This window comes from Dermacentor silvarum, chromosome 6 (assembly GCF_013339745.2).
Source record: "Dermacentor silvarum isolate Dsil-2018 chromosome 6, BIME_Dsil_1.4, whole genome shotgun sequence".
Classification (NCBI taxonomy): domain Eukaryota; kingdom Metazoa; phylum Arthropoda; class Arachnida; order Ixodida; family Ixodidae; genus Dermacentor; species Dermacentor silvarum.
Genome location: NC_051159.1, coordinates 146,744,870 through 146,757,984, shown reverse-complemented (window position 1 = coordinate 146,757,984; position 13,115 = coordinate 146,744,870). Strand labels below are relative to the sequence as shown.

The 13,115-nt window shown below is 45.8% G+C and overlaps 2 protein-coding genes across 2 annotated transcripts in view; one reads left to right on the top strand and one right to left on the bottom strand.

The window, feature by feature from the left end:
• The window catches only part of LOC119456162 (cytochrome P450 3A24-like), a 66,666-nt gene that overhangs the window by 27,846 nt on the left and 25,705 nt on the right, over positions 1 to 13,115 (bottom strand). Inside the window, exons 6-9 of the mRNA XM_037717788.2 lie at positions 2,558 to 2,646; positions 2,284 to 2,429; positions 969 to 1,084; positions 751 to 895 (exon numbers count right to left, since the gene is read on the bottom strand). Coding sequence (XP_037573716.1) covers positions 751 to 895; positions 969 to 1,084; positions 2,284 to 2,429; positions 2,558 to 2,646 — 496 coding nt within the window. The remainder of the gene's footprint in view (positions 1 to 750; positions 896 to 968; positions 1,085 to 2,283; positions 2,430 to 2,557; positions 2,647 to 13,115) is intronic.
• On the top strand, positions 4,949 to 6,975 carry LOC125946421 (uncharacterized). The gene has a single exon (XM_049669575.1). It carries the CDS (start codon positions 4,988 to 4,990, stop codon positions 6,575 to 6,577), a length of 1,590 nt encoding a protein of 529 aa, XP_049525532.1. The 5' UTR covers positions 4,949 to 4,987; the 3' UTR covers positions 6,578 to 6,975.

The following is a 13,115-nucleotide window of genomic DNA, read 5'->3' as shown; positions in this document are numbered from 1 at the left end:
GGTGCGGACCAGCTTTGTCCTGCTCCAGCTTGATCGATGTATATTAGCCATATCTAACTTGTGCATTTTGAAGCGCTCTCATTACCACAGTACGAAGCGGCGTCTGCCAAGGTGTCTAGCCAGGAGCGGTCAAGAGTCAGCTGGCGCTGGCAAGCATACCTGGCGTCTGACCTTAAGTTTCGCGCTGTTCGAGGCTAGTTGAGTGTTGAAAACTAATCGAACTTAGCGAGACCCAGCCGCAACAACAATGATAGGCAGTGTGGTCAAGTTTCATTCCTACGCGGGCAGGCGCAGCCGAGCGTTGGCAGACGATAGTCAGAGACATATTGATAGTCGCACTTCCGGAAGTACGTAATTCTTATCCCAATTTGAAACGCAGATTTTCGCTCACTTCTGCCTGTTTATTCAACTGCGTCAACAAATACACACAGCCATTGTAGGAACAAGCGCACTGATTCAAATACCCCTCTTGATTGATATCAGCTATTGGCCAATGGCAGCCGCGTATGGGAATCTGCTTTTGACGGAATATAGCCGCCAGAAAAGAGTGAGGAGCAGGCTTGTGGTGAAAAGCGCGTTTTCGAGAAAAACTTGACTTCGTGCTCCGTTTGCGAGCTCTACGCGCCGCGCACGACTGCGAAATTTGGCTGAAATGTTCACAGCAGCGTATGTTATCCGCGCACTGTGTTTTTTCACCAAGCACGGAGGGCTGGTTCAGGGCCCTTTTAAAACAAATTGAAATCGTCTTACTCTTGTTCGACGAAAACGAAGTATCTGGCTTCACGTCTGAGCCAAGGTTGAAGAGCTGATTGTCACGCTCACTGGTATTTTCTGAAGTAGACGCAAGATTTCCTTCCTGAGCATCCATCATCAACTGCAGAAAGTCTTCGTGGCGCTAATGAACAGAAAGGCGGTAAATGTCAAGCATACAATGATTGCTTTCTGGACGCCAAGGAAATTCCACTCACCGATTGTTGGTCCTGTCGGCCCTTAATGATATTCTGACATATCTGCTTGAAGTACAGAAAGATGTCCGAGTTGAAGGGCCGAAGTCTCAGCATCTTTGCTATGGACGGGAATACGACTGAAATATATATGGAAAAATTAAGGTTTGCTAGAAAGTAGTAATAACAAACTTTTTTGTTAAACGAACAAAGCAAAAACAAATATATTAACAGAAGCTGTTGCATGTACCCACTTTTGCTCTTCTGAATGTCTATCAGCAAGGATGCAGAGCAAATTAGTCCGTAGTAATAGAGAAAGAGATTAGAGAGAGTGCTATAAAAGGAATTTGCATATAAAAACTCACTGCTTATCTTGGATTTTTTGCTTGTTCGTTCGTTATGTTGTATGTTCCTTTCTTTCTTTTTCGGCACTCATCGCCCGACAATTTTTTAACACTTTCGACGCTCTTTATAATGGTTGAATGGCCATATGATTGTTTTCGCCATCAAGGATAAGTACGTCGCAGAGAACAATCAGCAGATGGGTTGGGCCAATCAGTTATCTTAACGCTGATCTGCTCCGACATCACATTTTGTACGCGTCGTGGGAAATAAATGTAACTAAGATCAAACCGATATTATGGCTTTTTAATGCGGTGAACTATCGAAAACTGTGTAAGCTGGAAAAGTTTTGTTCAGATTTTTTATGTTTACGGCAAACCGAACGATGCGTGCGTCCTCGCCGCGAAGGAGTGCCACGTGGTCATTCGTCCTGGTTAGAAAGTAACACACACACACGCAAGCACACGCGCGTGCGTGTGTGTGTGTGTGTGTGTGTGTGTGTGTGTGTGTGTGTGTGTGTGTGTGTGTGTGTGTGTGTGTGTGTGTGTGTGTGTGTGTGTGTGTGTGTGTGTGTTGTGTGTGTGTGTGTGTGTGTGTGTGTGTGTGTGTGTGTGTGTGTGTGTGTGTGTGTGTGTGTGTGTGTGTGTGTGTGTGTGTTTTTGTATAATTGAGGTACAAAAATAGTAAAAAAAAAAGCAAAACGAAAGCGCACGTGACCGAAGAGGCTACACTTCGATTAAAAGAACAGTTAATTTCACTTAATCTTTTCTGTGATTCATTATCTGATGGCTTCCTTTGATCGTTGAATTCGATCATTTTTTGAAATCTTCAGCAGAACCTTTCTTCAGCCTTCCTTCAGGCCGCTATTCTAAGGTATCCAAAGTGCTTTCTCAGCCATTTGGAAAATATTCGTGAGTTTAATTCTTGCCTGTCAGAAGTATGCCCACATCAAGCTGCACGCTCAACACCAGTGACGTAGCTATAACACACCACTCACATAACAGGAAAAGGCGTGGTGTGATGCGTCCGGAGAAGGCCTGCCTTGACCTAGTGACGAATTCGTTGGTCTGGTCAGAGTGAGAATCCAGCCTTGTTGCGAAAGCGCACCTCGCAATGACATCCAGGGTGTAGTTACCAAAGAACCTACGCAGCAGAAACGAACGAGCCGACAATAGTTCTTAAGGCACTACGTAAATTACTGGGAAAGGTGTGCGAAATAACGTTGGCGCCAGTAATTCCTTTTTTTTTTCTGAGAACGTGAGGACGCTTACTGTTTGACATCGATGTCTTCTCTATTGGACGCTGCCTTTTTCAGGTGTTCCGCAGTCATTACTGCGCAGTCCTCGATCAAGGAATTCATCTGCGTTCAATAATAAATACAGATTGTATGGTCTCCACCAAGAAGAAAAACGTCCTCAGGCGATTAAAGCGCTTGTGTTAATCACATTCGCTTGTGTTAAGCACAAGCAAATGCAGTAAAAATTGTTCGTAAATACGTTTAATTCTCTTAGTAACTTCTCAAGTTTATGAACAAAAAGAACACTGTATTACAAGTAGGGAAAGCCTACAATAAAAAAAAAGTGCTTTACAAAAGCCGTGGTATGCTCTGTGCTATTCGTTGTCAAGTTCCGACTTGATTAGTTTGTAGGCTTCCGCAATTTAAACAACTTACTAAGATAACTAAAAAGCTCTTATTAAGGAAATTGCAAAACAAGTTTAGCCTCTCCGAGTATATGCAGTCTGTATGTGCCCACGGTATGATTTGAGCAGGTTAAGTGCTTTAGCGATGATTGTAGCCATTGTAGGAAATGTGTTGGGGTGGCGCATTTTTCTACCATTTCTGGAGAGATTGCCCTGATGATATTCCAATATCATGGCGGACACAAATGTATGACCTGGAAAGAGACGCTCAGACGAAACAATGAACAATGTTCAAAACCCGCCAGTGCACTTCTCCACACACTTTCTCTTGACAGCTTTCAGAACACGTGTCTCAGCTTAACAGCGCATCTAGCAGGAATTTGTTGGCGTATGTAAGGTATGCGGGAAAGCCTGCTTTCAGAATTTAGATATATCGTATATATAGTAAAATAGAGTCTTCCAAGCTAACCCAGCCTGTAACAACATCGTCATCCCCACAATCGCCGTGAGTCTTTTGATAAAGGGAAAACTCAGAAACCCAGACAACTTATAAGCGGCACACTTTTTAATCCAATAAGTAAAATCTCTTTGCGCATGCGTATTTCAGTAAAACACATTTGAATAAAATGTTCTGTCAGAACCGGAATTCTAGAAACACTGCAGCCTCAGAAATGTACCATGCTTTTGCTTACTCCGAGCCTTACTGTTACGGTCAGCTGGACGGCTGATGTTTAGTGTTGAGGTCAGCTTGATAAGTGATGCACCTGATGGAAACAAGTGCGTTAGATTCTTTAATGTAGTTTCTGCGTCGACATCGACATGCTTATTCAATGTCAGCTCGGCTAAAGGGAACAGGTCCCAAGTATATATTTGAGAGAAACGTTTTTAATGCGAATATTGTTTACAAACAACAGTGTTAGGTAGGAGTCAGTAACCGTGGTAAATGTCACTACTCTTGCTTCAACAACGTTATTTTCATCTGTTATCCTTCAAAATTAGTGGCGGTATCGTGAAGGCATGCACACAAAATCGCATCGCTAGAGTGTCCCTTTAGCTCTTATAGGGTGGTATCAAATAGCGACCGCGGATGGTGTTGCAAATATTTTTTTTTTTGTTCATTGTTGTTCAGGTCCTAGGTATGCTCATCGAGACGAATTAAGTTAATGGTGATGCTGTCAGCAAACTAACGACCAAGGTCAGAATTGCCATGCGCCTAATCCGGCGGATCACAAACAGAAGAAATGGCATGAGAGAGGAAAGCGCCATCAGACTCATCCACTCTTTCGCCATCAGCCATATTGTCTATGTGGCGGCCTTTCACAACTGGTCAACTAGCGAAAGAAACAAGATTAACGTGCTCATCCGAAGAACGTTTAAGCTTGCCCTCGGCGTCTCGGACTCTGCCAGTACGGAGCTCCTCCTCGAGCTAGGACTGCACAACACGCTAGAGGAAATCGCCGAAGCACAACGCATATCTCAGCTCGAAAGACTCACAGAGACCAACACGGGCCGATACATCCTCGATCGACTGGGTATCACGTACCACAAACAACACAACAACATGGACACAAAGCGCAAATACCCAAGGAAATCCGAGAAACCATACACGTTCCAGCCATCCCTCGGAACGTCCACCCTGACTTCAATAAATTTGGGTCGCAGACTAGCAAGAGCCAAAACCCTCCTCCGATCGTACGGAAGGGAAACCGACGCGCGCTTCATTGACGCCGCGGAGCACCCTGATGGCAGACGCTTCACTGTAGCAGTAATAGACACCAACTCCAAAACCGACAACGCGTGTAGCGTCGAAACCCACCATGCAGAGGAAGCCGAAGAGGTAGCCATTGCCCTGTCCCTCTCGAATCCGGACTGCAACACCGTCCTGAGCGACTCCCAGGCGGCGGTGAGAAACTTTGCCAAATGACGCATTTCCCCTAAAGCCATCGACATTCTTAAGAGAATACGCGCTCCCAAGGACCACCCGAGTCGTAGGACCACCCGAGTCGGGTGGGCTCGGCGGCTGTGCACAGACGCAGACTGCTAATCCATTCACTCTTGTCATGCAGGTGTTTCAGCGCGCACTCGTGCGCCTGTTGCTTCCATCCTTAGTGACGGCTTCCCTGGCAGTCCCGCTGCAATATCGTGCCTGGTCAGATGAACATGACAGGATTGCCTGTCACCCATCCCTGATGCGCACCTCTGGATTTGCACCGCCCTTCAGACCCCTGGATTTCGTCGGGAGCAGCAGATCTGCGTTTTCGACGACACCGCTACCGAAGACGGTAGTGCTCGATGCAGCGTGGACAAACCTGTCGCCATCAACATCAACTCTCCGGTCAACTATAAGAGAGCAGTCAATACCGGTGGCGCCTTGTGGGCTCGGCGGCTGTGCACAGACGCAGACTGCTAATCCATTCACTCTTGTCATGCAGGTGTTTCAGCGCGCACTCGTGCGCCTGTTGCTTCCATCCTTAGTGACGGCTTCCCTGGCAGTCCCGCTGCAATATCGTGCCTGGTCAGATGAACATGACAGGATTGCCTGTCACCCATCCCTGATGCGCACCTCTGGATTTGCACCGCCCTTCAGACCCCTGGATTTCGTCGGGAGCAGCAGATCTGCGTTTTCGACGACACCGCTACCGAAGACGGTAGTGCTCGATGCAGCGTGGACAAACCTGTCGCCATCAACATCAACTCTCCGGTCAACTATAAGAGAGCAGTCAATACCGGTGGCGCCTTGTGGGCTCGGCGGCTGTGCACAGACGCAGACTGCTAATCCATTCACTCTTGTCATGCAGGTTAGTAAAGCTTACAGTCTTTTTTCTAAGAAGTCTAGCAATCGTTTCCTGCTTCAGCTGCCGAGCCCGCACTGCTGCCTTCTTGTCGCTCTTGAGTGTTCTGATGTAATTCGTGCTTTGTTGATGATGTCGGGTGATGTCGAAAGCAACCCGGGCCCGGACTCCGATGCTTTACTAGCTGAATTGAAGAACTTGTCTGCTGGACAGTCGCAATTAATCAGTCAGGTTCAAGACCTGAAAACTCATCTAGTGTCGACGGACAAAGCTATTGCTGATCTGGGCAGGCGCATGACTTATCTAGAGGGGCATTATCAAAATCTTGTCTCCCTACGCTCTGACTTCGAAACCGTGAAAACGTGTACCGCTCAAGTGGCCACCGTGGTACACAGGCTTGAAACGCGTATTGATGACGCCGAGAACCAGTCACGACGCAATAATCTTATTTTTTATGGCCTCCCTGAATCAACTGGATCAGAGACGTTTGCCCAGACCGAGCAACTTATCATCAAGCACTGCCAGGATCATTTGAATATTTGTATCGAGCCGAAAGAAATTGAGCGCGCACATCGTCTCGGTCATCGCACAGATACTAACCGCCACCGTCCTATCATAGCGAAATTCACCTTCCATAAAACAAAAGAATTGGTTCTTTCTAACGGCCGCAAGTTCAAAGGAACCAGCTTCAGCGTTGGAGAGGATTTCTCTCGTTCCGTACAAAACGCTCGCCGGCATCTCGTTACTTTCGCTAAAAGCAAATCATTACCTTTCTCTCTGCGATTCAAAACACTGCATATGGGCCATAAGCGCTACGTCTACGACGAGCAAACACAATCTGTCAAAGAAATAATATAGCAATTTCCCCGTCGTAAAAATGTCCGTTGCACTGTTAAGCCCCAATCTAACATATCATTGTCTGTAATCTTTACGAACGCACGCAGTTTCCTTCCAAAACGTGACGCTTTTTCCAACCTTGTTTTATCATCCAACAGTAATATAATGGTGATAACCGAAACGTGGCTAACAGAAGATATAACAGATACAGAAGTACTAGCCGACCTACCGGAATTTCATGTCTATCGAAAGGATCGCAAAGGCATGCGGGGGGGCGGTGTACTGATTGCTGTGCACCAGCAGTTATCGTGCTCCGTAGCCAAAAACATCACTTCTGATCTTGAAGTATTGTGGCTAATTATTCACGCTTCCCCCCATACAATCATTCTAGGTGTTTGCTACAGGCCTCCAAATAATATTTCAGATTTCACATTTAAACTTAATAACAGTTTGAGTGACTTTAGTAATCAACACCCACAAGCAGAAGTCCTCCTGTTTGGTGATTTTAATTTTCCCCAAATAGACTGGAGCAATGACGTCCCCATAACTATGGGCAGTGAGCCTGCCAGAGATTTTGTGGATTTCTGCCTTAATTTCAATTTAACTCAACTTGTATCAGAACCTACACGCGTTGCACTAAGCACTTCTAGCATCTTAGATCTCATCCTAACCAGCAATCCGGAAAGCTTATCATCAATAGCATATCTACCTGAAGTCAGCGACCATAAAGTAATTCACGCCACATTTTCGTTTCAACCCGTAAGACGTGATTTAGTCAGCAAAACAATCCGCCTGTACAATAAAGGTAATTATGATGCCATTAATAGTGATCTGAGCGCATTTCTTCCTATGTTCGTGAGTTTATGTTCTACGCGCTCTACAAATGAAAACTGGGTAATATTTAAAAACAAGCTAGGTGATCTCGTTGACAAGTTTATACCGAGAATAACGTTCCGCGGAAACCGTAACAAGCCATGGTTCACTAAAACTCTTAAGCGACTTGAAAACAAAAAGAAACGTCTCTTCCGCTCAGCCAAACTAAACGGACACCCCTCTGCTTGGGGGAAATATTTTGTGGCCGAAGACGCTTATCTGAGGGCTATACGGAATGCTAAATTCTCCTTTTTCCACGATGAACTGCCTAAAATGCTTACAAACAGCCCTCGACAATTTTGGCAAATAATAAACCCTCAGGAGGCGCGCATGATCAGCGTGTTAAATGCACATGGCGAAGTAGTCAGCGACAGCGAGTGTGCTGACATTTTTAACGCCGCCTTTTTCTCTGTATTTACTAACGAGACTTCAACTCCAGATCTTCCCACATCTACTGACATATCTGCGTGTATGCCACCAATTATATTCTCGGCAGAAGGAATCACCTCGATCATTGATAACGTCAAGCTTTCATCGTCAGCAGGTGTAGATGATATCAATTCCAAACTCTTAAAAAATATTAAATATGTATCTGCTGCGTACCTAACTTTGTTGTTTTCGCAGTCACTCTCTACAGGCATCTTACCATCCGACTGGAAAGTGGGCAAGGTCGTTCCAGTCTTCAAGTCGGGCAATAGAGAAACCCCATTAAATTATCGTCCGATATCATTAACTAGTGTCCCCTGCAAAATCATGGAACACGTCATATACTCGCATATCATGAACTTCTTAGACTCAATCTGTTTTTTTCACCCTTGTCAGCACGGATTTCGAAAAGGCTACTCTTGCGAAACGCAGTTGGCAATTTTCCTTCACGACCTGCATGTTAACCTTGACAGTAACCTTCAGACTGATGCCATATTCCTAGATTTTGCAAAAGCATTTGATACAGTTCCTCATAAACGTTTGCTGCTAAAATTATCTCAGTTAAATTTACACCCCGACGTACTAAAGTGGATAGAAGCATTCCTGACTAACCGCTCTCAGTTTGTTTTCGTTAATAACCATTCTTCTAGCAGACTCCGCGTAACATCAGGCGTCCCGCAGGGATCCGTCTTAGGACCGCTTCTTTTTCTAATTTACATTAATGATCTACCAACACAGGTATCATGTAACATTCGTATGTTTGCAGATGATTGTGTAATCTACCGCAGAGTTACTAACACATTTGACCACACATTAATCCAGAACGATCTCAATAATGTACAAGAATGGTGTAATCGCTGGCTAATGAACCTAAATCCTAACAAATGTAAACTCGTGTCTTTCACTCGCTGCCGTAACTCCCTCACATTTACCTATTCCATTGCTGATGTTCCAATAGAATCAGTCCAATCATTCAAATATCTTGGTGTCACTCTATCTTGTGATCTGTCCTGGCGCTTGCACACTACTAACATCATCTCATCAGCCAATAGATCACTGGGATTTCTTAGGCGACATTTACGTCATACCCCACAACAAGTAAAAGCGTTGGCCTATAAATCATTTGTAAGATCGAAACTTGAGTATGCATCTCCCATCTGGAATCCGCATCAGAATTATATCATAAATGCACTCGAAGCTGTACAAAATCGTGCTACTAGGTTTATTCATTCTTCATATTCGTACGATATCAGCATTTCATCGATGAAAGCGGAATCTGGCTTGGAAGCTCTTTCTTTCCGTCGACAGGTTGCCACCCTCTCTCTCTTCCGTTCATTTTTTTACAGCTCCCTAAATCACCCACCGTACATCACGCCACCTTCATACATATCTCATCGCACCGGTCATCCGCTTCAAGTTGCACGCGCACGTGCCCGGACCACCACTTTTCAAGCATCATTTTTTATTCGAGCATCAAGGGACTGGAACGGCCTTCCACACGCCATCGCAGCCATCACAAGCCCATCTGCCTTTACCGAAGCTGTTATCACATATCTCAAAACGAACGCCTGTATTTAATGTTTATTATTTTTTTTAACCACCCCTTATGTAATACCCCTCCAATGGGGTCTTTAAGGTATTAAAGTGAAGTGAAGTGAAGAAGTGAAGTATCGTATCATTCCCCGCCCATGTCAACACGGGCGACCAGGCACCCCCGAACCTCAACGAGGTAGCCCACCGCAGAGCGCGAGAGCTGACGGACCGCGCCCGGCCGGCCTCTCGGGAAGACCCCCGAACCGAACGAGACAGACTGACCGCATACAACGCCATTACAAAGACGTACCAACAAGCCAGAAGAGCATTCCCACCACCACACAAAGACCTAAACAGGGCACAAACAGTGGCCCTACGTCAACTGCAAACAAAAACTTTCCCGCACCCGTTTCACCTCAAACGGATATTCCCCGAAGTACACAAAGAAAACGCATGCAAGATATGCAAACAGGAAACCGCTACACTCTAACACATGCTATGGAAATGTAACGCCCAACACAAAAACGAATTAAACCCCGAGACCCCATCGCTGAGGTGGGCCGCCGCTCTGCGCAGCTCCGACCTCGGCGACCAACTCTGGGCTGTCCAGCAGGCCCGCGAGGCGGCGCTGAGACAAGATCTCGACGTCCCGTTGTGGGAGAACTGAGCCCGGGTCGTCAAAACTGCAGGACAACTCAATAAAGTTATTACCATCCATGTTGTTCATTACTGAAACAAAATTGTAGCCTACCATGTCTATATTACTGCATATGTTCTAGTGCAGGCGTTCTGTCGAGTGTCTTGCTTAAGCTACTGCAATAATATTTGAGTAGCAGCTGAAAGAAAGCAAGAAAAAGCACCCTTACTGCTGATCTTTACCTACCTGCACCATAAAGGAGCCGGCAAGCTTTTCATTCATTATCACAAACATTCATCTGAGCTGGTGGTATTTGTACTCAAGCCCTCAATTATTTGTCGATCGGGGCTTCACTTCCACAATATCGGAACACGCTCTTGTGCGCTCATTATGGAAACATGTAAAAGGCGCCTGCAAATTCGCATTGCGTGTTTTTTTGTTGATTTTTTTACAGTTTGCGTTAGTTCCAATACAGCATTATATATATACATATAAAATATATATATATATACTTAGCTCCTTTTTATTGCGATAGCAACTATATGCACACTTCAACCAGATTTCTGCCGTCGGCGTCGCCGTCGCCGTGAGGTTCCGTATAGATAATATCTTCGCCGCGCGCCGTATGCCCGAGCGGAAGCGTGCGGGGACGCGCGCTATCACGGAGAGCGAACGCACTCAATCCCCCACGCGCAAACAAGGAGCAGGAAGCCAGCGCCGGAGAAAGCGGGGGGGGGGGGGGGGGGGGGGCGCACTTCTACTCTGCCAACAACCGCGCTCGTCGCTCGCCCGCACCGTCCCTCATCTCCACACGGCTCTGACCTTTGTGTGCGCTGTACATTCGCCCTCAGTTTCCGTTGAAGCGATAGACCGCACGTACCTTCGCCCGCTGCGGCGTATGCGCTTGCTGCCAGCGTTTTGACAGTCGTTGTCTGCAGTCATTCAGTGTAATCTATTCATGTTTGTTTGTGCGCGCTCACCCCACGCTTGTTCATTCAGTTAGTAATAGTCGGGCCACATTTTCCAACGCACGCTATACACATGCAATGCTGCCCGGATCGGCAGTGGAGCGCTACAGATGTGTCCCTTCGCACGCGCTGCCCACGGGAAGCGCTTCTCATCAACACCACCGTTTCACACGCGCCTTCTCGTGGTCATCGAGTCTCTCTTCATGTCGGTCTACTTACGCCGCAGCACACCTGCTTACTTAATCAGCTCATGTTTACTACAATTCATATTGCTACCAAAGCCGCTCACCTTACTTCGTATGACATTTCTGTGTTGCTATCGCATTCATTGCTTCGCCCTTAGGGCGAAACTGTGACATTTTTTTTCCTCACTTTCCTTTTTTTCACACGGCTGAATCAACATGTTTTACATACTTTGCATCCGCCCTGTCTCCTCAGGACAGTAGCAATTGACACCGACTCTTTGCACATTCACGTTTCGTTATGCTTTATAAAATACCCAGTGACCCAAGTCGGCGTGTCCTTAAATTCGTGGGACCGCAACATTCATATTGGGCCGAATTACCAGCGAAGCTGTTTAGGCTGCATCCATGGGCTGCATACATTATGAAATCATCATCATCATCATCATCAGCCTATAGTTATGTCCACTGCAGGACGAAGGCCACTACCTGCGATCTCCAATTACCCCTGTCTTGTGCTAGCGTATTCCAACTTGCGCCTCCAAATATCCTAACTTCATCATCCCACCTGGTTTTCTGCCGGCCTCGACTGCGCTTCCCTTCTCTTGGTATCCATTCCGTAACCCTAATGGTCCACCGGTTATCCATCCTACGCATTATATGGCCTGCCCAGCTCCATTTCTTCCGCTTAATGTCAACTAGAATATCGGCTATCCCCGTTTGTGCTCTGATCCACACCGCTCTCTTCCTGTCTCTTAACGTTACTTCTAAGATTTTTCGTTCCATCGCTCGTTGTGCGGTCCTTAACTTGTTCTCGAGCTTCTTTGTTAACCTCCAAGTTTCTGCCTCATATGTTAGTACCGGTAGAATGCAATGATTGTACACTTTTCAGCGACAGTGGTAAGGTCCCAGTCAGGATCTGGCAATGCCTGCCGTATGCCATCCAACCCAATTTTATTCTTCTGTAAATTTCTTTCTCATGATCAGGGTCCCCTGTGAGTAATTGACCTAGGTAAACGTACTCCTTTACAGACTCTAGAAGCTGACTGGCGATCCTGAATTCTTGTTCCCTTCCCAGGCTATCGAACATTATCTTTGTCTTCTGCATATTCATCTTCAACCCAATTCTTACACTTTCTCGATTAAGGTCCTCGATCATTTGTTGTAATTCGTCTCCATTGTTGCTGAATAGGACAGTGTCATCTGCAAACCGAAGGTTGCTGAGATATTCGCCGTTGATCCTCACTCCTAAGCCTTCCCAGTCTAAGAGCTTGAATACTTCTTCTAAGCATGCAGTGAATAGCATTGGAGAGATTGTGTCTCCTTGCCTGGACGCCTTTCTTGATAGGTAACTTTCTACTTTTCTTGTGGAGAACCAAGGTAGCTGTGGTATCCTTGTAGATATTTGCTAAGATATTCACGTATGCCTCCTGTACTCGTTGATTACGCAATGCCTCTATGACTGCTGGTATCTCTACTGAATCAAATGCCTTTTCATAATCCATGAAAGCCATATAGAGAGGTTGATTGTACTCCGCAGATTTCTCGATTACCTGATTGATGGCATGGATATGGTCCATCGTAGAATACCCCTTCCTGAAGCCAGCCTGTTCTCTTGGTTGACTGAAGTCAAGTGTTGCCCTGATTCTATTGAAAATTATCTTGGTGAATATTTTATACAATACTGAAAGCAAGCTAATGGGTCTATAATTCAATTCTTTAACGTCTCCCTTCTTATGGATAAGTATAATGTTGGCGTTCTTCCAGCTCTCTGGTACACTTGAAGTTGTGAGGCATTGCGTATAAAGGGCCGCAAGCTTTTCAAGCATGATATCTCCTCCATCTTTGATTAAATCTACCGTTATTCCATCTTCTCCAGCAGCTTTTCCCCTGGTCATATCTCTCAAGGCCATTCTAACTTCATCGCTAGTTATAGAAGG

Excerpts from the sequence above, each read along its gene's own strand:
- LOC125946421 (XM_049669575.1), top strand. The coding sequence starts at position 4,988 with ATGCAGGTGTTTCAGCGCGCACTCGTGCGCCTGTTGCTTCCATCCTTA.